Source organism: Hyposmocoma kahamanoa, unplaced genomic scaffold, assembly GCF_003589595.1.
Source record: "Hyposmocoma kahamanoa isolate Upper Pololo Valley unplaced genomic scaffold, ASM358959v1 93, whole genome shotgun sequence".
In the NCBI taxonomy this organism is placed as follows: domain Eukaryota; kingdom Metazoa; phylum Arthropoda; class Insecta; order Lepidoptera; family Cosmopterigidae; genus Hyposmocoma; species Hyposmocoma kahamanoa.
The window spans coordinates 6,684,025-6,711,695 of record NW_020654810.1 but is presented as its reverse complement, the minus strand read 5'-3'; the positions used below and the strand labels follow the sequence as shown (position 1 = coordinate 6,711,695).

Sequence of the window (27,671 nt, the reverse complement as noted above, 5' to 3'; positions counted from 1 at the left end):
TGTGTGTGTGTGTGTGTGTGTGTGTGTGTGTGTGTGTGTGTGTGTGTTGGCGTAAGTGTGTGTAAGTATGTGCGCTGTAAATGCGACAGAGAGGTGCGTAAGAAAAGTTTGAATATGTGTTTACCGTGGTAAAATACCTCCAAAAAGATCCGAAAATGTAATTAAATGCTAAATATTCATTACCAATAGATTTTCCGTCTGATCATAATTTAAAGTAACTAGACATTTCGAAATACTTTGTTTACAATAATTTTTATTTAAAGGGTAGATGTTTAAAATTTATTTTATTATATATGAAATCAGCCAAAAACAACGTTAAAAAGTTAACATAGCGGGATCGACGATAACTGAGAATGTAATTGCGCGACAGCACACAAAATATAAAGTTGTCGTACCGTATGCACTGTACACTTTTTGTACAGCTCTGTCGTGGAAAATCGAAAAGGAAGATTTAGGGAAGTCTTGAGTACCGCTCTTTGGGCTCTTTCTAATTTTAATAGAGTAGATTACTAAACCATTTATTTCAAGCCATAGCCCACAAGATAATGGTGTTAGTTACAAAAGAAAACCTTATAACTATGTTAGTATGATTGCAATGAATTGTTAAAATGTGATAAAAAATTAAAATTAGGAAAATGCACAAGTCGTTACTGAATTTGACCAAGAGTGATCATTACCCTAAACTTTAAAATTATACAGTCAAAACAATAGGCAATCATTTTTAGGATGGCATTGCCACTGTCACGCACTCGCTTAGCAGAACCATTTTTTCGCCTAATGGCATAAAAGTTAGAGATGAAATGGATATCCGGTAACTATACGGTACCCGGCCTAATTTTACTATCTGGCCGGATATCGGATAATAGAACTATTTCCTGTTGGATACCGGATAATAGGATAATATATTTAAAACTGAGAAAAATTCATAGCCAGTACGCCAAATAAATTAAATTATTGATAGGAAATATGGTATGAGATAAGAGGATAGTAATAGGATAAATCAATAGTAACTACATGATCGTTCGTTGACAATCTGTTCATTACTTGTAAGGGCGCGTTCCCACTATTTAGTGACGACAGATTGTCGTGCAGTTTACAGTGTCGTGGCTTGTATATTTAAATGAAGTTGTTCACATATAGCACGACACGATTAACTGTCGTCCACGACAGATGGTCGTGATATGGGAACAGGCTAGACACGACAGTCCACCAACGATAATAAAACGTGACGACATAGTGGGAACGCGCCCTAACTGTACAAAACTTGAAGTTAGATAACGTAATCTGTAAATTTAGTACTCAAATTTTAATAAAGGTAAATTATGGTGGATGAAGATCAGTACTTCTGCAATAAGTGGTAAAACTCGGTTCCGTTTATTTTTATAAACAAGACAAGAGTCAGAGGACAGTTGTTCGCAATAAACTCTTGCAAACTTTGTTAAATTTAGGTACTGCATGATATTACCAAACCACCAAATGATCGCGATCACGATCGATTCAAACTGTCTTCAAATAGTAATCGATTTAAAACAATTGTTTTCGTAAGAACAATGTGTAACGATAATAATTGAACGTGTAAGTAGGTTTACAAAAAAAAAAAAATTCGGCAAAAACTGGTATTAAGTTTTAGAATAGTTAGTTCACAAAAAACAAATTAATGAAATCAAACTGAAACAAAAGAGTAACCTGGCGTTACAAGTGCTAGATTTACACTTATAAAATAACAACTGGAAATTTTAATATAGACAAAGAATGATATAACTGTTTTTTTCCTTCTCCACCACGAGAAAATTAAAATTAAATTACAAGAAACAAACAACAATGACATTAAAATATTGCTAAATTGGGTATTTTTTCACTGTTGACATTTTTCTGTTGTGTATTTGTTTGTATTATCGAATAAATTCATCATTTTAACAAAAACTAAGTAACCACAACTCAAATCTTCAATGTGAAAGTGCAATCATTCCTTATTCAATCAATCACGGCGATGCCCGCTGTAAACCGATCGCGACATGTTTGCGACTGGGTAGGTACGATATCCGGCGATCGTATATCCGACTATTCGGTATAGTGGTTCGCCGGATATCCGGTATCCAGCCAAATCACTATCCGTTTCATCTCTAATAAAAGTCACCTGTTCGCGTTTCAGTAAACACGTTAAGGAACAAAGAAAAAAATCATGATCTGTAATGATTTTTGTAAAAGTAAAATAAAAATATGGAGATTCTTATTTTTTAATGGCAACACAAATAAAAAACTAGGATAGGATGGGTTCTGGCTAAAAAAAGAGCGAGGAAGCCATGTGTTTTTAGAGGAGATTACAGGGTTAGGGCGCTTGTGTTGCTTAGTAGTCAACGTATACAACAACATATTTCTTCCCTGTGTCGGTAGTAAAGCGACAGCTACCTGGAAGACTTGTAATGCACTGACACATTTTACCGTACATACGTCAGTCAGGATGCATTCGTATTGTGTACATACTCATCATTTTCTCGTCTGCAACAGACACATGTTTTCGTGGCTATATCTGACAAACACGTCGAATTTCTTAGCGTGTACACGCGCCCTTACAGTGCGCGATACTTAGTTTCGAAACAAAAAGGAAAAATAAATTGTTACACCACTGTAAAGTGTAACGAGGAGAAATAAATAGAGTACAGCATCATTTGGAGTTTCATTGCAGATCTTATTTCCTATTTTCCATTCATCCCCTAGCGCAACAACAAAAAACGAAGGCATCGGCAAACACAGAAAGGTGCATAATTAATAAAGACTTGACAGCGTAAGTTAAAGAATAAATAGAAAATATGATAGAAATAGCCGTTGCGACACGCGTAGAATTGCTGAAATCAACCATTTATTCAGCAGTATTCGTACTGCCCATTGTTAACCGTCACCCTAAATTATCTTTCCGAACTGCCCAGAAACTTTACAGCCGACGTTAGGCAGTGCTGACAGGAGTTCTAGATCGTTAGCTACAAAATTTACTACTCGTAAGCTGGTCACGTCTGTTCAATAAACTATAAAAAAATATACGTTTTATTCGTGACATTGAAATTCAACAGCAATAACAAAACAGAATTGTATTTAAAAGTAAAAACCGTGGTGCATAGTAATTGGAATATCAGCGCTGATAAGAGCTTGTTAGTATTGGAACTATGATTAATTCTGCTTCGATGTCCGTCAGCCAATATTTACAAACTTTTAGGTTATTTATGGCGGATTTCTTAAATACTACCTACATTACCACTTTTTTCTCGTTATTTTAGGCTATAAAGGCGACAGTGGCATCTCTATCTGCCATAAAGCACTAAAATACTTTGAGTTTAATCAAAATGTTTATAATGTCCCAGACAATTACACCAAATAACTGGTCTCAAATTAGGTAATTCCCTGCAGTAAGAGTACTAGAGCAACAAAGTTAACTACCCAGAACACCACGACACCAGAACAAATTTCGAAAAATTTGTTACCTAATTTTTTCCTACCGGGAATGGAACCCGGAACTCAATCGTTTAGCGGCTACAGTCTAGCCGCTGAGCCATCGACGTCGCCAAAAATTATAATTCAAGATTTACTTAATAGTCTAAAACAGTTTTTTCAAGGGAATAACGCACACACTCAACATAGCCCCGCAGTAGGTAAATTCTGTGTCGCGGGTGCCATGGACACACATGAAAAACCACAAATTACACCCAAACTCACGAGATAAATAAATTTTAGCCATACAAATGTTTCTCCCGGCCCGAATCGACCTTGGGACCTCTGCGTGGCAGTCCACCGTGGTAACCATTCGGCAACAGAGGTAGTTAAAGTTATTTAGTTAATTGGCATAGGTTCTATACCTTTTATTGTTGCAAGATAAAAGGTATAAGATCATAGTTGATGGTGATTAAAATAAACATTTCTTCTGTTTATTATTTTGTTTTAAAAATTTAAACTTGATCTCCATTCTTCATTCTGAAATGGTAGGTGCCTTAATTCTACAAATTTGTCATTGTGGTAATATTTGAATTAAATATGGTGAATTAAAATCATTGTTAACACAAATATTAATACTGTTTGGTTTTTATAACTGGCTGAACCACAAAAATAGATACATTTACCTTCCTTAATGTACATTTAAGGAAATAACTTAGACCACCTCAAACATATATATATATGCACAACTAGTATTAAAGGCACAGTATAAACTTTATGGCCACATAAACTGTAGAATTATCTAGTATTTACATGTTCATCACTGATAATAATACCAGATAACAATACACATGTATTACAGGAATGTCATTGTTAGTCTTTTGTAGGTAGTTAATTGTCATTGTTGTAAAAAACATCCATTTTATGAAGATAGCATTTCTTTTTATAATTTTTTCCTGCAGAATTCTTTAGTGGATTTCTATTATTTACAATAGAAAAATAAAGGACATTATTATCTAAACTCATCCATCATAAAGTAACAATTTGAATTAAAATAAGAAATGTTGCTAATTTATTTTAAGGAGTCCAGCATTTTTGAATTTTCGTCTAAAAATCCATGGCATTTTTAAAAAGAGAAATCAATTAAAGCAAGTACTGAAGCAAGAATTGTTTTTTTTTAATTAAAAATTACACGTACAGATGGGAGCACATCAAGCTACACATTGACAGATCTTGTTCTGTTGCTCTGAAGATGATGTTTGAACAAAAATGTATAGCTTGATGTGCTCTTGAATGTACTGAAATAACAATTGCATCCCTCATGGAAGAATGGCATAAGTAGAGTTACGTTAAACATGTTAGATAGAGAAGAATTAGATACAGAAAAATGTAATCCACATCCTCTCCAATTTTTGTAACCCTATCTACAATATTAGTCGCTAGAGTTACAAGAATTGGATATATATACCTATACCAACTAAACAACGGAACGAACCTCACGAATTTTTCTATGTGCTTGCGTCGTGTCTTTGTACTTGGTCTTTCAACGACTTTTTAGTCGTAGCGCCATCTATGAGAAATCTATTGCAGATTTATCACCCAGTTAGTATCTTTACAGCTACCAGTCCTGGCGAGAGATGTCGCTATTCACTGTATTAATTAAATTTTTATTGAATTGATATTCAATTATTTTTTGTGAAATTACTCCACTAGTTTGTTATAATTACTAATACAAAGATCGAACACTCAGAAAAACACTCAGAAAAATTCCTTCGATCCGGTCGGATTCGAACCGTCTTCTTGCATACCATGCCAGACGCTATACCAACTATGTGGTACATATTAAATATCAATAAATATGCAATAAACATAAATATTTGTGAAGTTAATGAGTAGAGCATAGGTGTAAAGATTGCTACCATTTACTCATGTGGCAGTGTTTTTCTTTATTTGCACAAAATGTAATTTTATCAATACATATGTCTTTTTTTTAAACATGTACTTGGTCCATAATGAAACAGTGTTCAAAATTCTTTGAACCCAAAAAATTAACTATACAAGAACAATGACTATACCAGTCATGTTTTTTTAATGTATGTGCATGCTCTTGTATTCACTAACTAATCATGCACAGATTTGCTCAGGAGACGTTAGCAGTGGTAACATTTCTCCTTTGAGTGGGAAAAAAATGATGATGTAATATCCATACACTACCACACCAAGCAAAAACTACGATCAATATTCCTTTTTTGATTTTGATCAGCAAACTCGGTGGGCCACCGGTTTGCCCGGTAGACACTGGATGCGGAGGTCCAATTCCTGGACCAATTTGGGAGATGTACTTCTCTAAATCAGTTCTGGTCTGAGGGTACCGGGAAAGGTCCCAGAATGAATTCTGTGGCTTTAACTGTCTCCATGGCTGAACTGTTACAACCGGACTGGGAGAAATATTTGTATGGTCTATATTATTTCTCTCGTGAGTTTGGGTGTAATATAATGTAATATAATATTCGTAATACATAGAATTTCCTAGCTTGAGACTACGCAATTGTTGTGGTTGGTTGGCACACTAATATTATAATTATAGTATTTTGCTTACGAACACTAGTGTAGAGGAAAATTATAATGCTGTTTTTTCCTTTATAGCTACGAAATTAATGTTAAATATTAAATCGTTGTGTTCGGTTATCAGAAAAACGGTTTCGTAAACTGTAGACGTGGTAGGTACCTACATGAAATGTGCCAAGGTCAGAGATAATGGGCTCACCAGCGAAATCAACCGCCGCATCGCCATCTCATGGTTCCACAGGCACTCGCACGGGTCCATTTCGTCAGCCATATCTGCACAAAACACTCAATTTAACAATCTGTCGGCGCACAAAATGGGGACGAAATTTTCGCTTAGAAAAGTTGGAACGTGTACGAAAATAGAAAAAAATCAGTTCATGATTCAAGACGTTATATTTGTACTAGATAAATGCTAATTTCACAGCAAATACTACATCCTTTGTTTTTATTTACAAAAAATAAAAACACTTTGCTAAGAATCCGATCATCTGTCACGAAAGAGAAAGTAATTAGAGCTGTTAAAGGAACAAATTGTACCTGCGGATTATTTTATGGAGTCACAAACAAGGAATTAGCACAATACGATCAAATATAAGTAGTTGTGTTAACAAGTAGTTTTGTTTTAGTAAAATAAAACGAATATTGAACGCGATTATCTACGCCTGCGAAGACATTTTTACACTGTTTGCTTGGAGTGTTCCTATTGGTTCTTGGCTGGAAATAATCAATCCGCAATAGCCAATGGTAGATCAGGGTTTCCACGTCAAGGAATTCTTATGTTGCTATTATATTAAAATATTTAAGAATTTGGTAATAAATTTCAAGGAAAGAAATTATATTTTGTATCATCGCCCAGTAGGAATTAACATAAATAAAATAATAAATAATTCAAAAGTCTTAGTTTTACTTTGTGGATAACCAAATGGGTAATTTGTGTAAAAAGAAATTGTCACCAAAATCGAGTAAAAAAAACTTACCTGAAAATTACTGAAATACGCTACGACGACATCGAATTGCAAATACCAGCCAGCAGCCAACCTTACTATAGGTGTAAAACAATTTTTTTTTCATTGTTAATTATACAATAACTCGAGTGGACTGCTACTCTCCATACAATATAAGATCAGTGAGCAAAGTGTAATATCATTGCTACAGATCGTAACTCTGAAAAAGGTCAAAATTCTCAATATCTAAAAGGCGCTGATCGATAGCCTGAAAGTAGTATAAATGGTCGTGGATATCAATTAATTCTCTTTAATATGTGATATAAGTAGGTTGGTAGGTTTGAGGGTGTGATGTATATATATTTTTGTAATATTCTTAGTGTTTAAAATAAATAAAAAAAAAAAAAAAAAGTAGGTAGTCAGTTTATTTTCCTTGTAGAAATTATTATTCAAATGTAGACCATGAGCTAAAATTATTTTCTGAACTTTGATAAAAATATGCGCGTTAATAGATGGCGATTGTGTGTTATAAACTAGTTTATAAATAACGCTTGCTAGTACGGGTAGATGGCGCTAACCCTAAACAAAATCAAATAATAGCCAGTAGTAGCCATATAAATCTGTACAATAAGCGCCATCTAGTTGATTTGTTTGTTATTACTATAAATTAGAGTAGCTTTGATTTGTAGTTCATCCAATGTTTTTTGGAACAAGAGGTAATTTCTTGTAATGATAGATAAAATTATGTTGAGGTCAATGATCCTTTTTTACCTATGGGTTAAAGATCATTGGTTGAAGTTTTGAATAAAATAGCAACGTCTCACAGAACGTTTTGAAATTTGTGACAATTATATTGATACAAATATCGACCAAACACAAAGAAAAAATCAATCGGTCCGACTGTATTCGAACCAGTGTCTGTTGCCTCACCGTGGCTATCGCTCTTACCATCTGACCCACACGACATAGCTGTGAAGATAGGTTGAGTGACAAACAAAAGTGTACACGAATTGAAAGACTCGATAAGCGGTGGAGGCTCCTTGTTGCAATCGAATTTGAACGTCCTTTACGGTGGAATAATCGTTCTTCCAACTAGACTCTCACTGCTATAATATAATTTTTTTATATAATGTAACTAACGTGAGCATACGTCCCGCTTTTAGGCTTCGTGCTCCGCTGTCCCCAAAGTACTTAAAAGTGTCCCGCTTTCACAAAACAGAACATATGTAACAATAAATTTAAAAAAAAAATGGCGCGACAGCGAAAATATTTATAGCCAGCCAACCAGATATCGAGCACCAGACTATACAAGATTATTTCTTTCTAAAAATTTTTGATTCATTAAACAATTTTCGTTCTTTTGATTTGTTTTATCATTAAACATTTAGTAACTATCATAAACGTCTTTTATTTTTTAAACACATAATAATGAATTTACAGGCGTCCCGCTCTGAGGTACAAAAATAATGGTTACGTTAAATATAACCCCTTTCTTGGTAGAAACCCGTATTCAGCAGCAGGGCGTAATACAGGGTCATTTTTTAAATATTAAACAACTTTTGTTCCATGACTTTTTACAAAACATAATGAATATCGAGTTCTTAGAGCCTATGCACACGGCGTATTTTATACGCGCAGACGACGCGCGTTTCATGAACGCGCTCTCAACGCGCGTTGAAGATATTCGAAAAGCAGATTGTTGCGTTTGCATCGAATCAAACATCGCGTTGCAAGACTGAGGAAAGGGGCAGGGAAGGAGCTACGTTTACATTTTTTTCTTTTTAAAAACACTAATAAAGCTAGCGTAAGAGTATTGTCTCGACCGACGCCATTGTGCTACTATTGAGAGTACGCGCCGTAAATGCCCGTTTCACAAACGCGGGTGAAACGGCTTGTGAACCTTACGGCGTGTATGAATTTGTGAACGTGTGCATAGGTTTACTGGCTACGTTTGAATCTTGTTTGAATCGCGTTAACACGCGTCATCAGCACGTCCTCAGCGCGTCCTCTGCGCGTATAAAATACGCCGTGTGCATAGGCCCTTAGGTTCTCGCGATTGTTACACATAGGAAATGAAACTATTTTTCCGCATTTAAATCGCGTATATTTGTTTTTTTCAAACAAACCAACGTTTCGGGCCCTTTACAGGTCCCATGGTCGCGGTTGACTGAGGTGGTACAGTCATCAACCAGTTATGTTTAATATTAATGCAAACCACCCTATTTTTTCCACTATAGTTACAAAAGTTATTAATTATATATATTATTCTTAAATTTACAAAGAAAAGTTCCAATTTACGCTACATTATGTTTTACAAATTATTTTATTTTAACAATATAAATTTTAATTAAGTTAAATTTATTATTAATTAATAATGAAAATTAGAATAAATTAAAACATATTAATTAATACTGCAGTCCTATGTCTGTTTGGGATTTTTCATCAAAGGAAATACTGGATCTCAAACTTGTGGTGCGGATAAACCATCTTCCCGTTGAAATTAGGAAGGTTTTTTATTTCAATGGCCTCTCGCAGTATCCTGGGTACATAACGAACTTCTTTTGCAAGGTTCCGGGGATTTGTCAAACTTCATTGAATGTGTAGGTTTATCCATGACATGCTCGTAGACTGCAGATTTGTTTGTTTAAAAAAACAAATATGCGCGATTTAAATCCGGAAAACCAGTTTCATTTCCTAAAATATAACGAATTTACCAAAAATAAACTTTTACGGTTTTGTTGTACTAGGTATCTAACATATTTTGTTGCGAACCATCTTTAAAACAAAAAGGCAATTGTTAAAATTCACACAGCATTTTCTACGATTTCCCATACTATCTTCTACGATTGTCCACCAAACCATCGATTTGAGTAGTAAAAAAATATTGTGTAACATTCTGAAAGTGATAAAAAATAATTTGTATGTTTTAAATACGTGACAGTAGTGCTGTGTTATACGATTTCACGTTAATGAATAATCATTTATTCACCGCCCAAAAAAATAAAATAAACAACATCAACAACAATATAATTCAACAATGAAAACATCGAGAATTTCATGCCCGTCAGCGTTTTTATAGTAGTAGCGCTCCATGAGAAAGTGTTCGTTCAGGGAAGTACTGATGGGTAAGGTACCCATTTCTGCCCCCAAGCAGTAATGTAAGAATTACGGTTTTGATGGGTTAAGGGTGCTGGTAAAATTACAGGCACATGAGACTTGTCAACTTATATCTCAGGGTGACTGACGGGCGCAACAGGAGTGCTCTCAGATCTTTGCGGTTTAAAGCTCTGAGTGACACTGCAACTGTTATGGACAGGTGTGTCGCTTACCACCAGGTGTACGACTTGTTCGTCCCGTCACTTGATATCATTGAATAACGGACGCGGAGGCGTCATAGAGTTGAATATCAATTTTAAATATCTAGCCTGACGTGTTATTGTCACTGTACAGTGGTCAGAACTCCTGGAAATATGTAGGTATCAATTTATTTGAATTACGCTTCTTCATAAGAATAATCTTTTCAATTTTATGGTAGTAAAATTTGTCTTCCTTCGGGACAAGCTAAAGCGTCTAATTAACCACACTGCCAGATCTTAGATTTAAATTTTTGTTCAATAATTTATATATCTGACATTTTTTTGCAGGAACCTTTTCAATTTAATTAGAAAAGAATGAATGACTGAATGAAATATTTGAGGTTGAAGATTGATTATGTTATGAATTACGATGAGGATTTTTGGACTGAGGCAAACAGCGAAACGTTACCAGTGAAGGCTTTTTTATATAAACTTTAAATAGCGTATACTTATTTTTTCAAACAAACCAAGTCACCTGTGATCATGCGATTTGTTAAGAGACTGGGACAATGGTTCATTAGAAAAAAACAAATATACGCGATTTTAATTCTAAAAAAATTGTTTCATTTCCAATGTGTAGCAAACGCCAAAACCTAAAGACTCGATACAATCAGTGATATTTATAAAGATTAAGAAAAACAGAAGAAGGAAATGAAATAAAAAAGACAAATATTTTTCTTGTTGACAATACGTCACATACCTATCTGTTTTTTTGATCTTCTTTTCCTAAATATTATGTGTTTTGGTGGCGTAGCAGTGGATTTGCTACGAAGTCTACACCGTATAGACGTGCTAACTTAATTCGAAAATATAGAAATAAAAATTTAAAAGACGGCAAACAACAACATTACCTACAGTTTATCACTATATAATTATATACACAACAAGTATAACTACTTACTTATTACAACAATAAATAAATAAACTAATGCTTCAAAATAAGGAGGAGGTTTTCAATTCGACTGTATGGTTTTTTTTGTATGTATGTTACGCGATAACTCCGGTATTTGTGAACCGATTTTCATGATTCACTTTTTGTTGGAAAGAGGGTAATTCCATAGTGGTCCCATTTCATTTTGAATTTTCAAAATTTTCTCTCTCAATATACTTTGAGTAGTGAGAACCGATTTTTACTATCTCTTGTGTCAAATCCCGTATAGTGGTGAACTAGGGGATGATACCGGGTTTGCGCACTTTCCGGTAACCGATTTCAATAAAACTTGGCAAATAGATTGAATTACACGTACTTTTGAGGTCGGTTTTTGTTAGTACCCTGAGATAAGTCCCATGTACCTGTAATTTCACCAGCACCATTACCCTTCAAAACCGGAACACAGAAATTCTGACATTACTGTTTAGCGGCAGAAATAGGTAAGGTGGCATAATACCCTGGACGAACTCTTTCACAAGGAGCTCTACTGCTATTAGAATAAAAAATAAAAATTATTACTAAGATAATAAGTTTATTTCTCGTCGTACTGTGAATTTGCACATCATATCTTGACGCACCCCGAAACAAACGAGATTAATTACCAGCCGAGAAAGTTTTTGCTCCAACCACAATAATGGTATTGAATTTTGAATAATTGAAACGGATATATTACTGTTATTCCTATTTAATATTTCAACCTTGGATTTAAGAGATTTTTAGATAGTTCCGTTTATAGCTTGATTTATCAGATCACCGTATTGCTGTCTGTGGATGATTGTACTCGTATATCATTTACAAAAAAATAGGTTTTCATCAATAGTGACTCAGAGTGTCTTTAATAAGTTTAAAGAGATTAACATTCTTATACTAGCGTCACAGTACATTTATTAAAATGTAATTTATGTTACGAAGAATAGTAATTTGTTTTAATGAAAATTTGTGACACACATAACATTAATACGAGGAATAAAAATAAACTAGCTGTTCTTGACAGTTGTCTTCACAAAGTTACAAATTCATAAAGGGCAATGTATACGCTTCTATATTGTACTGAGATTATTAATTTCAGTAATACTATTGTGGTCGATGTTTTTTGTAATGATACGTCATTACCAAACAGTACACTTAACGTGTTTGAAATTTTAGGTAGATCATTGATGTAAATTATAAACAGGAAACGTCCTATCACACTATTACACACATCCTATCATTGAGGAGATCGCGGTAAAAATACAGTAAAAAGGATAAGCAATCTTTTGAGGTTGGTTTTTTAACCGACTGCAAAAAAGGACGTTCCCAATTCGATTGTATCTTTTCTTTTTTTTTGTATGTGTGTCACGCGATAACTCTAATACGGCATTTGTGAACCGATTTTAATGATTCTTTTTTTTGTTGGAAAAAGGATACCTTAGACGTAATCCTATTTGAAGAAAATATTCCACCTCTAAGGGTGGCAGACTAGGGGATGAATTGAGGGGATGACTTTGGAGGTCGCTGTTTTTAGTACTCTGTACTGAGATTATTTTAATTTTTTTTTTTTATAAAAAATAAGTGCGCATTTGACCTCCATATCACCGATGGAAAGTGACGATGAGGTCGAGGATGTAGCATGCATACCTGAATAATGTCTATTCACTCTCGCCTTGAAAAGGTCCAAGTTATAGCGTTCGGGGAATAAGTCTGCTGGCAGGGAATTCCACTTCCTAGCCGCTCGCCTTACAAATGTGGAAGCAAAACGCTTCGTGCGAACCCGGGAATATCCACACCATAGGGGTGGAATCCCTGCCCGCGTCTAGTCTCCCGGTGTTGGAAAGGGGCAGGCGGAATCCAATTATGCTATTCCATCGCACACTCTACGTGATATATCCTGTAGAATACCGACAAGCTGGCAACTCTACGGCGGTGTTCAAGGCTCTGCAGCTTCGCCTCTACTAGTTTCGAGTAGTATACGCCTCATAGCATGCTTATCTATTGAATCCAAGGTGGCCAGTTGATATTTAGCAGAGCCAACCCATAAGAGGCAGCAGTGCTCCGTACACAACCGGACTTGTGCTTGGTACAGCTGAAGTAACTGTCCCGGTGAGAATTTAAGTATCGCCACACCTTGGAAAGGATGCCAAGCTTCTTGTGTGTATCTGCCGAAGTTCATATTGGACGACAGGTCCATTCCAAGTAGGTGAAGACGGTCGGCTATCGGTATGGATATATCACGAAAAGTCGGAGTCAGGTGAAAGGGACTCCGTTAAGTGGAGAAAAGACACAGCTGCGTTTTGGTAGCATTAAATTTGACAAGATTGTCATCGCCCCAATCGGCCGGCAGGCAGTCTGCCTTAAGTGTCAAATTCAAACGACTAACCATGTACTCTCGACAAGACTGGATTTCTTCTCCACTGACCCTTGAGTTGGTCAAGTACCTGTCCACAACTGTGCTGTCATCAGCATACCCAAAGGAACCTGGAATCAACATATCTTTTATATGCAGCAGAAAGAGGGTTGCAGACAGTACAGAAGAAGAAGAACCCTGAGGAACTCCCGATCTATCGCCCGATGTTCGAAAGAGTAGCCTTCTAAGACCACTCGAATCGAACGTTTACTCAAGAAATCCGAAATCCAATTGCAAAGGTCAGTGGGAAGCTCATAAGAGGGAAGCTTGCTTAAAAGGCTTGCGTGTCAGACCCTGTCAAAGGCCTTAGAAATGTCTAAAGACACTGCAATGGCTTCGCCATGCTCTTCTATAACCTCGCTCCATAAGCGAGAGGCATACACAAGAAGCATAAGAGAAGAAGAAGAGAAATACAAAGTTATAATTATATTGAAGTTTTAATTGTCATTTTATTTATTGTAAACGTATTTAAATTTTGTTCACACGACGAAAATACTGTTTTATTTATTTTTCCACGTTAACAGTTAGTGTTTAATTTATAAAGGTAACATTATATCTACTTAGGTAGATATTTTAAAAATCTTTCGTATTTCCCGAACATCTTTCATTCTTGATTTTCCGTATAATCCTTTATACCGCCGGCTTTATCATTACACGCGGCAGCACTTAAAGCTAGGGCGTCCTAGAAATTTCCATCTGGATGCTCCAGTTTCGATTGCGGTGGAATGGGCGTGTTATAAGGGCGTGGCATGCCCCGCCCACCCAATCGGGGGCTCGTCCGCCCATCGCTAATTGATTCTTACGACTTCTTAATATATTTACGCATAACACTACGTTGGCATAGATTGATTACTTTTAGAGTGCGCTAATTTTTGACAGGAACTAAAATGTTATACGATCCCAATCGACATTAACTTAAGTAATAATAACTTGGCACATATTACTAGGAGATAACCCAAAGAAAAACGGTTGTAGATAGAAGTTCGTAAATCAACTTTATTTTAAGTTTACAAGTAAGTGAACAGATCAATCCCTTCAGTTCCTTATCTTGCTTGTGTCAAGCAATTTAATCTACATTAAAACTATTTAAATCACATTGATTTGCACTCCAACAGGTGATACCACACTTGCTTTACGCACCTATTTGTATAGCAACAAGTGGTTGCTTGTACTTAAGAAAGTTGCTAAAGTGCTACAGTACTATTAAAAAAAAATTGAGTTGATGCTGTAATTTTTTTTCAACAGTTCAAATGTTAAATATTTTAACACCCTATAAAATAGTCTTTATATGGGTCAGTAAAGTATAAGTCAGTTGCAGAAATGCGACACATTTTGTGGAGGTCCAATCAGCGCGTCTTTCTATACTGACGACAGGGTCCCGCCCCTCAGTTGCGGCGCTCGTTCCATTCTACCTTTGGAGTTCGCTACGCGGACATGGCGCGAGTGCTGCGCCCGCCGAGCCGCACGTGAGTAAATATTTTCTTTATTGTAGTTCTGAGATCCGAAACAACTATCCGCAAAATTAGTAACATAGACATGAGAAAAACCCCATAGAAGTCAATACTCTTTTGTTTACAAAAATTGAGCCGAAATTTGAAAGAACTGATTGATTCATTCTTTTATAAAAGTGTATAATTTATCTAGGTAGCTAAAGGCATTTTTTTATTTCGTCACTTGTTTTTGTTAGTAAGTTACTTATTTAGGTACCTATTGTAGACAAAAGTTTCCTCTCCCAAGATCTCATACATAATTCGTTTGATTCTTAACGATGTGGTGCAGTTTACAAATAAGTAATTTGGTAAACATGAGTAGTTTCTTTTTAAGTATAATATAGACCAACGCTTCCCCACAATTTCACATGATGTTGAACGATATTACATAATATTGCGTACATATTCCTTACGTACTTCACTTATCGTGCGTATCAATTTGGGGTTGCAAATTCAAACTAATATTAGAAATGTGAAAGTAATTCAGATAGAGTTTTTTTTAATAATATTAAGTGACAGGACGAACAAGTTGTGTGCCTGGTAGAAAGCGATACGCCTGTCCCAAACAGTTGCAGTACCACTCTGAACAAATCACAAACATCTGAAGGGTTACGTTCGGTTCGTTTTCACGTCTAAACAGCTGAACCATTTTTAATGAATTTTGGTATAGAGATAGATGGGACCTAGTAAAAGGACATCCTAAAGGAGGATACTGGACGGAGGAAGCTTCTTTTTATCACAAAAGTAAATCTTAAAGAGAGTAAAATAAGGCATGAAAGTTTGTACCGAGAACCAATAAAACTGTGGAAATTAGTATAGTACAGCTAGCTCGAAATCCTTTATCTACACAGACGCGGGTACCAGCTAGTAGAAAACAAATTAATAAAAAAATTGGGGGTTTTGTGTTTTAATAAATAAGTGCCAACTCAACATTCTTACGTTTTCTGACAATTGCCACGAGGTTTAGAATATTGTTACATCGAGTATATAACCAGAAATAGAGACAAAATAAGGGCCATCCATCCCTGGCAACTTGTCAGGCAAATGGGCCTTATATCACTTTTAAATATCAACTCTCATTTGCGCTGAAATAAAAAATTAGAAAGCTGAAATAGTACAGCGTCAACAACTGACCTGTGTGTACGTCTCCGTATTTTCCAAAAATATTTTGTATTTATTGTACCTAATAAAGATAATATCTCTAACTATGGAAGGCTGTTCCATTCGGTGGTGTGGGAACAACAGCAAAACATCTAATTACAGAACAAACGGAATCACATTTCGTTGATAATTAAATTATAAATATGTAATTTTTCAATTTTCGTGCATTATAGCAAAGCTCAAGTTAAACTGGTCGATTTGAAGTGAAACAATTGCTACAGCCGTCAATTGTTTCGAATTCGGGCTGGCCAATCGGAGCGCAGTTGCCACCGTAATGATTTGGCAGAATAGTTTTCAAACAAATAAATGACATTTCGTCTCTGTTTCTGGTTATATACTCGATGTAGGTATTATTATAACCATGCTGGTCCTGACCAGTAAACATCGTGATAAAAAAATAACAGTAAATAATTTAGACTTTCTTTAATAACCTATTAAGTAACAGAAATTTTTGGAATTTTTTGCAGTTCGCACGAAATATCACAGCGCATTGAATGTAAGGACCTTCTTTCCATTGATCTGAGGTCTATACATTTGTATAACAAACTGTTTAGCACCGGATGTCCACATGCGGGATCGCAAACCGCTGTTGATATTTAAATCCATTATGTTGTGCTTTGTATTTCGAGTTGGCCAAAATAAATAACTAGTTTTTTTAACACCATACGACAGACCGCATTTGCTTTGAATTGCGTAATTCTGTTTAATTTATTTCTTAATTTTAATCGACTATCTCGATGCGTAAAAGTTAAATTACATTGACTTATTTTCGGGCCTACATAGCGAATATTTATTTTTCAAACAAATAATAATAATAATAATAATAATGTACCATTACACCAATTGCCTGGTCTCAAATTAGGGAATTCCCTGTACTATGAGTACCATAGCGACGGAATTCACTCTGGGGCACTTTCCAGAACACCCTGGCCAGAACCAATTTAGTAAATTTAGTAAATTGGTCCTACCGGGAATTGAAACCTCCTCATCAAGTACCCACAGTGCAAACCGTTGGGCCACCGGAATCACCTATCGTTTTATCTGTTCCTATTATCAAAAGAAAAATATTGAATTCTTAGGTTTTTCGCGATTGGTATACATAGGAAATGAATTTGATGAAAAATATATTGTTTTTCAAACTTTTGGGCCCTTTACATGTCAAATAGTCATGGGTGCCTGACTAGTTTGCATTAATCATAGACATAATTGGTTGATGATTTTACCTTCTCAGTCACCTGTGTGTACAGGGTCCCAAATGTTGGTTTGTTTGAAAAACAAATATACGCGACTTAGAACCGAAAAAAAATAGTTTCACTTCCTAAGAAGAAAAATAGTTGATTGTCTCAGTACAGAGCACTAAAAAAAACCGACCTAAAAATCATTCATCCCCTAGTTTGCCACCCTTAGAAGTGGAACATTTTCTTCCAATTTTAATTGGGACCACTTCTTTCCAACAAAAAAAGAATCATCAAAATCGGTTCATAAATTATCGCGTAATATACATACAAAAAAATATGCAATTGAATTGAGAACCTCCTTTTTTAAAGTCGGTTAAAAAAAATCTTTATTATAGTAATTTCATGCGATTCTATTTTTAAAATACGTTTGTAAAAAGGTAGAAACTTCATAGTAGGTAGCCATGTGGACAGACGTAAACCCCTCCGCTTCGAAAGTTGTCGTGTGTAAATTGAATTCGGGCGAAGCCTTAGCACCGCCCGACATGCTGGACGTGACAGGCTCTCGCACTGCCCGACATAGATCGAGTGCACACCTAGGGCTGTCACTTACCCGAACTAGCCCTATTACGCTGATTGTTAATTTCAACATTTATACACACGAATAAGTACTTAAATGCAGTGGCGAACGGTGTATATGTCTTAATTGCTATCGGGTTGCCTGAGAAATTATATTGTCCAACTTAAAAGTACGTATTGAACTGAAAATGTCTTTTGCAATATTTGCTACGTACCGTTTACATTGGTTTACTTTTATTAAATAACCTATAAAACCTATAAAATTTAAAGTGGATTTGTAGACACGGTACGAACTCATGCATTCAAAAAGCCGCTTGCCATACAGGTAATTTGTACTTAATATTTTAAGATGCATATGTATAGTTCTATATATTTTGTTTTGTATTAAAAATATGTAAAGTAAGCAAGTAATGCATTTGTGTTGTGGAAATCGGAAACAACGAGGGTAACACAAACACCTAGACCCGAGACAATATAGAAAAGTAAGTTTTCTACATTGACCCGGCTGGGAATCGACCTCGGGACCTCAGAAATGGCGACACCATGTACAGCGTTGTGCAAGCCACTCGACCACTGAGGTCGTTAAAATTAAAATAGGTAATTCTTGTTTTGTTTTTTTTGTTTCTTCATTTACAAAATCACACAATTTATATTTTCTTGTTTCTGAATGCAGTGTACAATTTTGAAGATTGACTGTTTTTCCTTCGTATTGTTTTAAAAAGTGTTTCAACCTGTTTTCTGTAACAGTATAATAAAAACAAAATATAATACAATTTCGTCATCATATTACCTTGGTATATTACATAGCTTTTTAATTATTATATCAAGTGCTCTACTCTGAACATTCTCTACCCTATGCTTTGGGAAAAAATCAAGAACTGGAAAATAAAACACCAACTACTATTATAACCTTACCTATTCTTGCCACTAAGCACTAACGTAACGTGAGAAGTTGCAGGCACATGGGACTTGTCAACTTATGTCCCAAGGTCGTTACCTTTTTTGCGCAGTTGCGGTGCCCCTCTGATCTTTGCGGTTTAAAGCTCTGAGTGGCACTGCAACTGTTATGAACAAGCGTGTCGCTTATCACCAGGCCCACGACTTGTTCGTACCGTCACTTGGTATTATAAAAAAAATGAAAAAATTAGTATATTATGAACGGTTACCTATCAGTAGTTCGAAATGACATTTCCCAGAAATAACGTTTGGTCGAAATTTATAACCTCGAAAGTAATTTTGAGAGGAAAATGTTTTTTTCTTTTAAACCTTACTTAACCTAACCTAACCGAACCTAATCGTGTCGTTGCGATAAACATTCAACATATCCTGAAAGAACAACTGTTTCGTTATAATTCGGTTTTCGGTGTAATGAAAATTGGAACTTCGTTATTTCGAACAAAAAATTTTTCGACTTTGTGATAGGTTACCATTATGAACACTAAATCGTCATTTCTTATGTTCTTGAAAGTCTTAACTTTATTTTCATAAGAATGATACGGAAAGGAATCAAAAGTCTTAGTTTCTTTTGTACCGATTCTACCAACAATAGGAGCATGAAAATTGTCGAGATAATTTTAGATAACCAACGGTGTCACGAGTTTAAAAATACAACACTTGAAAGCCAAAAGCATTGCCAACCCTGTTAGGTTAAATCGGAAACTGGAGAGTGGGCCCTCCGTCATCGCACGTGAACATTTGCCACTTCATTATGAGTGACCGGCGGCCGCTAATGGAGAGCCAGTGAGCCAGTCGGCTGTGGACGAGAGTCTGTTATTCCTGCACGATTAATTAACCCGCAAAGGTTAAGTGGTACTTGAGGGTTTGCAGGATTGTTGCAGTGATTCTGCTTTAGTCATCCAAACTTCAAGTTTAACTCCAAGTGTTAGGTTTACATCACGTTACACAGATGTAGCAATGAGATCATTGAGATCTAGTGAATCATTGAACATCAGGAGAACTCGGAAACCACGAATGGTAACGAACGATGTTACCACGTCATGATGACATGTTCTCCTTTTTTCTCAATTCGTCTGCATTTTTTGTGTGTATTTGTTACGCGATGACTCCGACATTTATGAACTGGTTTAGATGATTCTTGTTGTTGGAGAGGTACCCTCTAAGGGTAGCAAATTAGGGGATGAATCCTGTTTATTGAATTTCACTCATTTTCATAAAACTTGGCGCATAGATAATTCCTTTTTAATGGATAAGCAAACTTTTAAAGTCGGTTTTGTTTTATAAAAAAGTTATAATACCTAATTACTTTTTGCTTATTGGCGGTGCCTTTTTAAAACGGGCTGAAATTTATAAAACAAACTTTCATTACGACTTAGCAAAGATCTAAGAAGAGCTAAGAAAGTTTTTACAACGTATTATTTTTATTATTAGTATTTGCCTAAGTTTAACCAAGAAATTACTCGTATTAAATTCTGAGCTTACACTACTTTGCAATTTCTTGCTTAACTTAAACCGAGTTCTTTTTGTAAATACAAAAAACTTGCTTAGCTTGCCATTTTTACTTAGTCGAAGTCAAAGTTGATTTTATAAGTCTCAGTCTTAAATTTATAATAAAACTTAAATTAAAATTTAATTATATATTTATACGTACTTTTAATTTAAAAAATTATTCACTGCTGTTTTAGAAAGAAATTGGAGTCAGTCTTACTTGACATTGACTGTATTTATGATGTAGGCATTGTTTAATTTTCTTGTTTTTTATAGTATTGTTTAAATGCACACTATTGTGCAAATCAGGATTGCACACTTCATTTTGCTTAATTATGCCTTTTTTAAATCTTTTTACTATACTCTATAATTTTTCTTTTCGATTAGTTAAATTTTACTATAATTTAATTGTATGAAATGAAATGAAATGATGTTTTATTTCTCAATCACAAAACAGGCTTAAAAAGTAGGGAACTTAAGGTTAATACAAGTGTAAAAATTGGTCAGACTGCTTTGTGAGAGACTGGTGCCCGAGATAGGTATAGAAAAACCTGATTTACGGGTCACCAGGCTTCCACTCTGTAGTTGAGCAATGTGGTTGTGGCACTGAAGTTGTGATAAAGGATAAAATTTTATAAAAGTTAGTGAAATATTCCTGATTTATAATAAAAGTACTAGTGAATTAAACTAAGTATTTAAACCCTCTTAAAGCTTAACACTAAACTCACTCACATATATTCATTGGTAGTCGTTGTTTATTAAGCTGTTTTTGTTTCGAATAAAATGAAATAAAATTATTAATACCGTGTAACTATACTGAACAAAAACTTCTGAGTGTTTAATGGAAGAGTTAAAAGGTCGGTAATTGATACTTCAGTCATGGTTAAAATGTGAATATGGATTTCACTTCAGCCATTATAATCTTTATTTCATATTGACGTCAGATATTTTAAAATTTTGTTGTTATGATTTGCAGTACAAGCAGACTCGGCAGAGTATATAATTATCGGAATATCAATAATAAATACATATAAAGTTGACCTTTTTACCTCGACATTTAGGACGAGTTGCAACGTCCATGGTCTCGAAGGAATCATGTCAAATATTAAAAAAAATACCATGGTCCCTAGATACTTTTGATGTCTGTATTTTGTTTGTTTCGATGTAATGACTGCTAAGCACGATGTGTGAAAACGATATTACTTATTGCAAGACCAAGTTTTATTAAAAACGGGTACCGGAAAGTCCGCGAAATCGGATCATCCCTAGTTTGCCTCCCTAAGAGATGGAATATTTTCTTCTAATTTAAATGTGATCAATACTGAGGTACCTTCTTTCTAACAAAGAGGTGGTCGCCGCGGCGAGGTGCCCAAGATACTGACAGCGTTCCCCCTTTGAATGGCTATGCTAACGCGTTGAGCAAGGTAGCTGCAGGCCCTTGGGTTTCCCAGACAGTATATTAATTTTTTGGGTAAATGTCACTTTACTTCTTCTGGGGCCATATTCTTGAAGCATCAAATCCGTAGTTGCGATTGTTTGCCCACTATGGATGACCTACGGGACTACTCTCAAAGTCCGTCAACGAAATCACTCAACTCATAACTGCCTCCGTGGCCGAACGGTTACCATGCCGGACTGCCACGCAGAGGTCCCAGGTTCGACACCCGGGCCGGGAGAAATCTTTGTATGGCCTACATTTATTTCTCTCGTGAGTTTGGCTGTAATTTGTGGTTGTCTATGTGTGTGTCCATGGCACCCGTGATACAGGGTTTCCCTAGTGCGGGGTTATGTTGAGTGTGTGCGTTATTATTATTATTATTATAGTTTTAACCCCGATCGAAACTCACAAGAAAAACAACTACAACTAAACAAATTTGTCACCGCCTAAACAACAAGTTCCAGTACCTACATACATCAGTTTACAATTAGAAGTTCTCCATCAACAGGGTGGGGCGGCCTGGTGTCGGTCAGCAGTAGAATGGAGCTGAAGACCCCGACGCCGGGCGGCGGCGAGCGCGAGACCTGGGGCAAGAAGGTAGACTTCCTGCTCTCCGTCATCGGGTTCGCTGTCGACCTCGCCAACGTCTGGCGCTTCCCATACCTCTGCTACAAGAATGGCGGCGGTACGTACATATATTTAGCTATGTAGTTAGAATTCATGTGAAAATGGAACACAACTTCGTTTAAAAAATGCAACCAAAAGTTTTTAATTTACAATCCGGATGTAACAAAAAGTATAATAAGAAAATCGGAACATATCTTTGTTTAATGACTGTGACAACAATAATAAGCAACTAAATTAAATCTTAATTCCCATGTATAATATAATTATAATATATACTTAAACATTAATCAAAGACCATTCTCCCAAATTTAAAAAAACATTTTTTGCTCAACCAATTTCTAGTCATGAAAACGCGAAAGGGATCATTTTTATTAACCCCATAGAGAAAAGAGAGGAGTTATAAGTTTAAAACCCTTGTATAAGCGTCAGTACATTTTTCTTTTATAAATTTTCACCCATTTATTTGGGTAGGCAAAGGTTTCACATTACAGTCTCTTTATAAAAATTTTACCCTTCCTTGTAGTATTATCGGAAAAGACGACATGCGCCTCTGTAGTTTAATCCTTTGAGTTTATTTCATAAGTCATGAAGAGTAGATGCTATAAATGTAATTGCATAGGACAGGATAAGCTTCTATGTTTTTCAACAGGTCTTATGTTGAGCGCGGGATATCTTCAAGTTCGCTATATATTTCCCGTGGCATCTTTTATTATTTTTCCATCCTCTAAGGTAGCATCGGAGTTCCCAAACGAATCGACTTTGCAAAGCTTTTTTTATTTGAAGGCTAATTTAATCAGAATGATATACACTCGATGAATCTAAGCTATGTTTGACGAACATCTGTTCAACTCTTTTTAGTGTATAATATTTGTTTTACTTCCATTTCTTCATCTTTTAAATGTTATGGCTCTATCGAAATAATCAATGATTTTGCCAATGTCAAGTAAAAATAACTATGTACGGTAGTCATTGACTTACAATTATATGGACGTCGGGTCCGCGCTAAAAAGTGTCCGAACTTATAGGGCGTTAAAATCGTATACAGAGCGTCATTCACGCTTTAGTCTTCGTTTGTTCGACTGACAGCGAAGCAAGCAAAATTAGACAGTACAGCGATGACATTACAATTTAGATTCAACGTTTTAGCTTTTTCATATTCCTTTACATGTCACAACGTTTAAATAGGTTGACTTGGGACATTTTTTTCGTGGTTTTTGTATTAGACCCGTCGTCCATTTATTGTAAGTCAATGACGGTAGTTTAACATTATTATAAAAATGATACAAAAAAAAATGGCGATTTCGCCAATGTCCTGTGAGAATATTTTTATTGACATGAAATTTGACTTAACGTAAATTCGTTGGCATTACAATAATATGATGACATTGATCTGACGTTGCGCTTTAAATTGATTTCGTTGAGTAGAAACTAGCTTACAGATTGTATTGCGGGTTATTATCTCTGAAATTCATTGTCTAAGTTTTCAATACTGTGGGGCTATAGTTCATTGGCTAGCAGCATGGATACCGTTCCTTTGCACGCTGTAGAGTATAATCCACTTACGACATTATATTCTACGAGGGGCTCGAGCGTGCGGCGTGGAGCCACGCCATGAATGCGCTAAGTGCCTCTTGCCGCTCTAATTGTCCGCCCTCTGACTACATAAGAGGACGTATGCTCTTAACTACCTATAGCTTCCCTATAGCTGTTTTATAAGTTGTCGTCTATCGAAAATCGACAGGCTACGCGGAGTCCATTTCTCAATATATAACCCTGCTATTCTCTTTTATAAAACAAAAATCGACAGCCCTACTGAATTTACGTATATTAATTATTAAAATGCCAACTTTACAGATATTATTATTATAATTAGAACAGTTTTATAAAAAAAACCTACCTCAAAGGTTTGTGGAATTAAATCTATTTGTCAAGTTTTATTGAAATCGGTTAACGGAAAGTAGCTGAAATCCATTAAACCGGATTTATACCTCAAATTTGCGACCCTTAGAGGTGAAACATTTTCCTCAAATACTAACTACTGAGGTGGGTACCTCCAACAAAAAAGAACCATCGACTTTGGTTTACAAAATGTCGAAGAAATCCCAACAGTAATACAGTCATATTGAGAATCTCTTTCTTTTTTGAAGACTATTAAAAATAAAAACACTAAAAACTTAACATTGCACCTGATGGGATTGAAAAATGAAAAAAATGTGTGACGAAAACGATGAAAATAAATTAATGTCTGTTTTTACGTCATGTATGATTTAGTTGAGGTATATTATTTTATTCGTGTGTAATTTATTTTTATGTTTTCTTTAGAAAAAAGTATTGAGTTGTAATAAAACAGATTATTTATGTTTATACTTGCGTGAAAACAATTTTGCAGGTGTTTAAAATATAATAAAACATTCGGACTGATTCACTTTTAATGTAAAAAACTTTGAAATTATGAATTTAATTTAATTTTTGAGGTGTATTATTTTATTGGCGTAATTTATATTTTCCCTAAAAACATTTGAGTTACAATAAAACTGATTATTTACTTATCTTTCTTTTTGGGTGAAGAAAATTTAGGAGGTTTAAAATAAATAATAAATTATTATAGATTGATAAAAGAAAATTGTGTAAAAACTTTTGCGCATTTATTCGTGGGGATGTCGTAATACGAGAGGTAGCATTATGAATTAATTTCAATTGGTTATATACTCTATGGTTTCAATGTAAAAAAAAAAACTAAATATAACGGTTGACTCTTCAGTCAACCGTGCCCATGGGACCTGTAAAGGGCCCGAAACGTTAGTTAGTTTGAAAAAACAAATATAAGCCTTTTAAATCCGGAAAAATAGTTGCATTTGCTATGTCTAACAATCGCGAAAACCTAAGAACTCGACACCGCCATTTTGTTAACTTTAACGTTAGTTGAGTTTTATCAAATTCATTTCGTTTTACGTCATGTCACTAATCTTTGCAGAATTATATACTACCTGAATAAGTAATTATTTGAGACACAGAGCCGTGATTGCAACCCGCGGTATGTATGGTACTTGTTCACAATAGTCAGTTAACACCGCTTCCACGTAAGCCGTAAGAGCACTTTGCTTACGTCTGAGAATCACTAATTGATGCTTGCACGTGGTAGTAGCTGTATGTGAATATGAATGTAGAGCACATAATTTTGGTCAATATATACATTTTTCTACTTCCTTAAGAAAGTCGGTAGCAGTTAACGCAAGTTCGTGCAGGAAGGCGAAAAATGTTAGCTCAAATTTTTAAATCTCGTAGGACTAAAGTTGTATGTGTTCAGATCTAATCTTATTGTGTGATAATTACAAGTGCAATGTTGTGTTTCAAGGTTTTGATTTAAGTACATAAGTCATTGTAATTTTAACTGACTTTGTTTAGTTCTACATTAGACTATCGCTATCTTTCTTGCACTATACAAACTACATGTCTCCAAAGACGCGACGTTTTCCGTTTCTTTCCTTTTATTCATTTGATTAGTTGTTAGTTATTAACTTTAATAATAATATGCTTTACGACTTTTTTGAAATAGTTTTTTCCCATTTATCCCAGAGCCTGGTTCATTGTAACTACAATAATAAACCGTTACAAAAATGATCCGTGATAAGTGATAATTATGAAATCAACAAATTAAAAAAATATTATAAAATACGATACATTATAGTTTAGTATTAAATAACATTATTATTTAAGTGAGATAAAAATTTCTGTAGCTCAGCAAAATGGTGGAGTGTTTAATATGGCGCCGACGTTAGGGTACAGCTACAGTCTGTCATATTTAAAAAAAAACTAACACACCATTCCAGTCGTAAGATCCTTGGCACGTACGCGCACTAATACTAACGTTGTAGTTAATTTATTTTATTATCTAGTTTTTGGTCTTTTTGTTTGTTTTTTATTACCTTAAACTTTAGAATGATTCAGCGCAGTGCAAGACGTGTCCATCTCTAAGTAGTTGAGCATCTGTCAAACTTTTTACCTATATGAAATAGAAAACATCATGTAATATGTAATAGATGTAACAACAACATTATTAGCACAACTCTTTGCGACTGCAATACCTTTATAATTGTATACAACTTATGATTGCGTAAAAAATATATTTTAAAAAAAGTCCAACTATACTAGACCGTGTGAATGAAATACGACAAACATTATAATATACAACTCTGTAGGTGAGAGGCAAAGGTCTTTCCGTCCATGTTTTGGAATTTAGATGGTTTTACAAACATTTCTTTAGGATGCTCAAAATTACGTAACGATAAAAGAAATTAAGGCCTATCGTCTTTTTTTATTTAACATAAATATTTTATTTGACCTTAAAATTGATTTTAAATAATAAGAACCTCATAAAACGCTCTGTTGTAAAAAATACTATTTGGCACGCATTTTTTTTTTGCTCAAATATCGTTAAATTATCACTAGTAAAGAATTATTATTTATTTGTACGTGTTCTATTTTTCTCGTCATTGGCTGTATCTACCCTATATAACAAAACGACATATGCATCTAAAGTGCAGATATTCAAGTTCAAATCAAAAGCGTTGTCTTGCATAAGTGGTGGGTGAATATAATACGGAAATGAGAGGCCGGAGGCACGCGACCGGAACTGGTCGTAATGAGATTTGTTTGATCTCGACATCGTCGCGATCGTTGGTTTGTTTGTCGACGGCATGTCTTCGTGTTGCCTGGATCTCACGTAGAATAATACGTTGTTAACCAGGCCGTATTTAATTCAAAAGCCCTCTGGTCTTTTAGCCATATTTTTCTTTTATGTTACTGAGTGACGAGATGGTAAGCTATACGTCTGTCCATAACAGTTGCAGTGCCATTCAGAGCTTTAAAACACAAAGGTCCGAGGGGCATTGCAACTGCGTCTGTCACCATGGGACATAAGTTAATAAGTACCATGTGCCTGCAATTTTACAAGTTTACCCTTCAAAACCGGAACGCCGTAATGCTCACATTACTGCTTGGGGGCAGAAATAGGTGAGGCGGCTGGCAGTACTTCCCTGGACGAACTCTTTTACTCGATTATTTACCTCTAAGGGTGGCAAACTAGGGGTTGAATGACTTTTGAGGTCGATTTTTTAGCACTCAATTCTGAGGTTATTTATTGTGTTAAAT

At 35.2% G+C, this 27,671-nt stretch overlaps 2 protein-coding genes across 4 annotated transcripts in view; one reads left to right on the top strand and one right to left on the bottom strand.

The window, feature by feature from the left end:
- The window catches only part of LOC113237196 (small integral membrane protein 14), a 13,750-nt gene extending 7,139 nt beyond the window's left edge, over positions 1 to 6,611 (bottom strand). Inside the window, exons 1-2 of the mRNA XM_026473534.1 lie at positions 6,529 to 6,611; positions 6,191 to 6,264 (exon numbers count right to left, since the gene is read on the bottom strand). Of these exons, the coding sequence (XP_026329319.1) occupies positions 6,191 to 6,262 (72 nt within the window). The 5' untranslated portion in view covers positions 6,263 to 6,264; positions 6,529 to 6,611. The remainder of the gene's footprint in view (positions 1 to 6,190; positions 6,265 to 6,528) is intronic.
- An 8,378-nt stretch (positions 6,612 to 14,989) lies between these two features.
- Positions 14,990 to 27,671, top strand: part of LOC113237627 (sodium-dependent dopamine transporter) — a 69,543-nt gene continuing 56,861 nt past the window's right edge. For all 3 annotated transcript variants that reach the window (XM_026474233.1, XM_026474234.1, XM_026474232.1), the window contains exons 1-2: positions 14,990 to 15,071; positions 22,402 to 22,578. In XM_026474233.1, the coding sequence (XP_026330018.1) occupies positions 22,434 to 22,578 (145 nt within the window). In that variant the 5' untranslated portion in view covers positions 14,990 to 15,071; positions 22,402 to 22,433. The remainder of the gene's footprint in view (positions 15,072 to 22,401; positions 22,579 to 27,671) is intronic.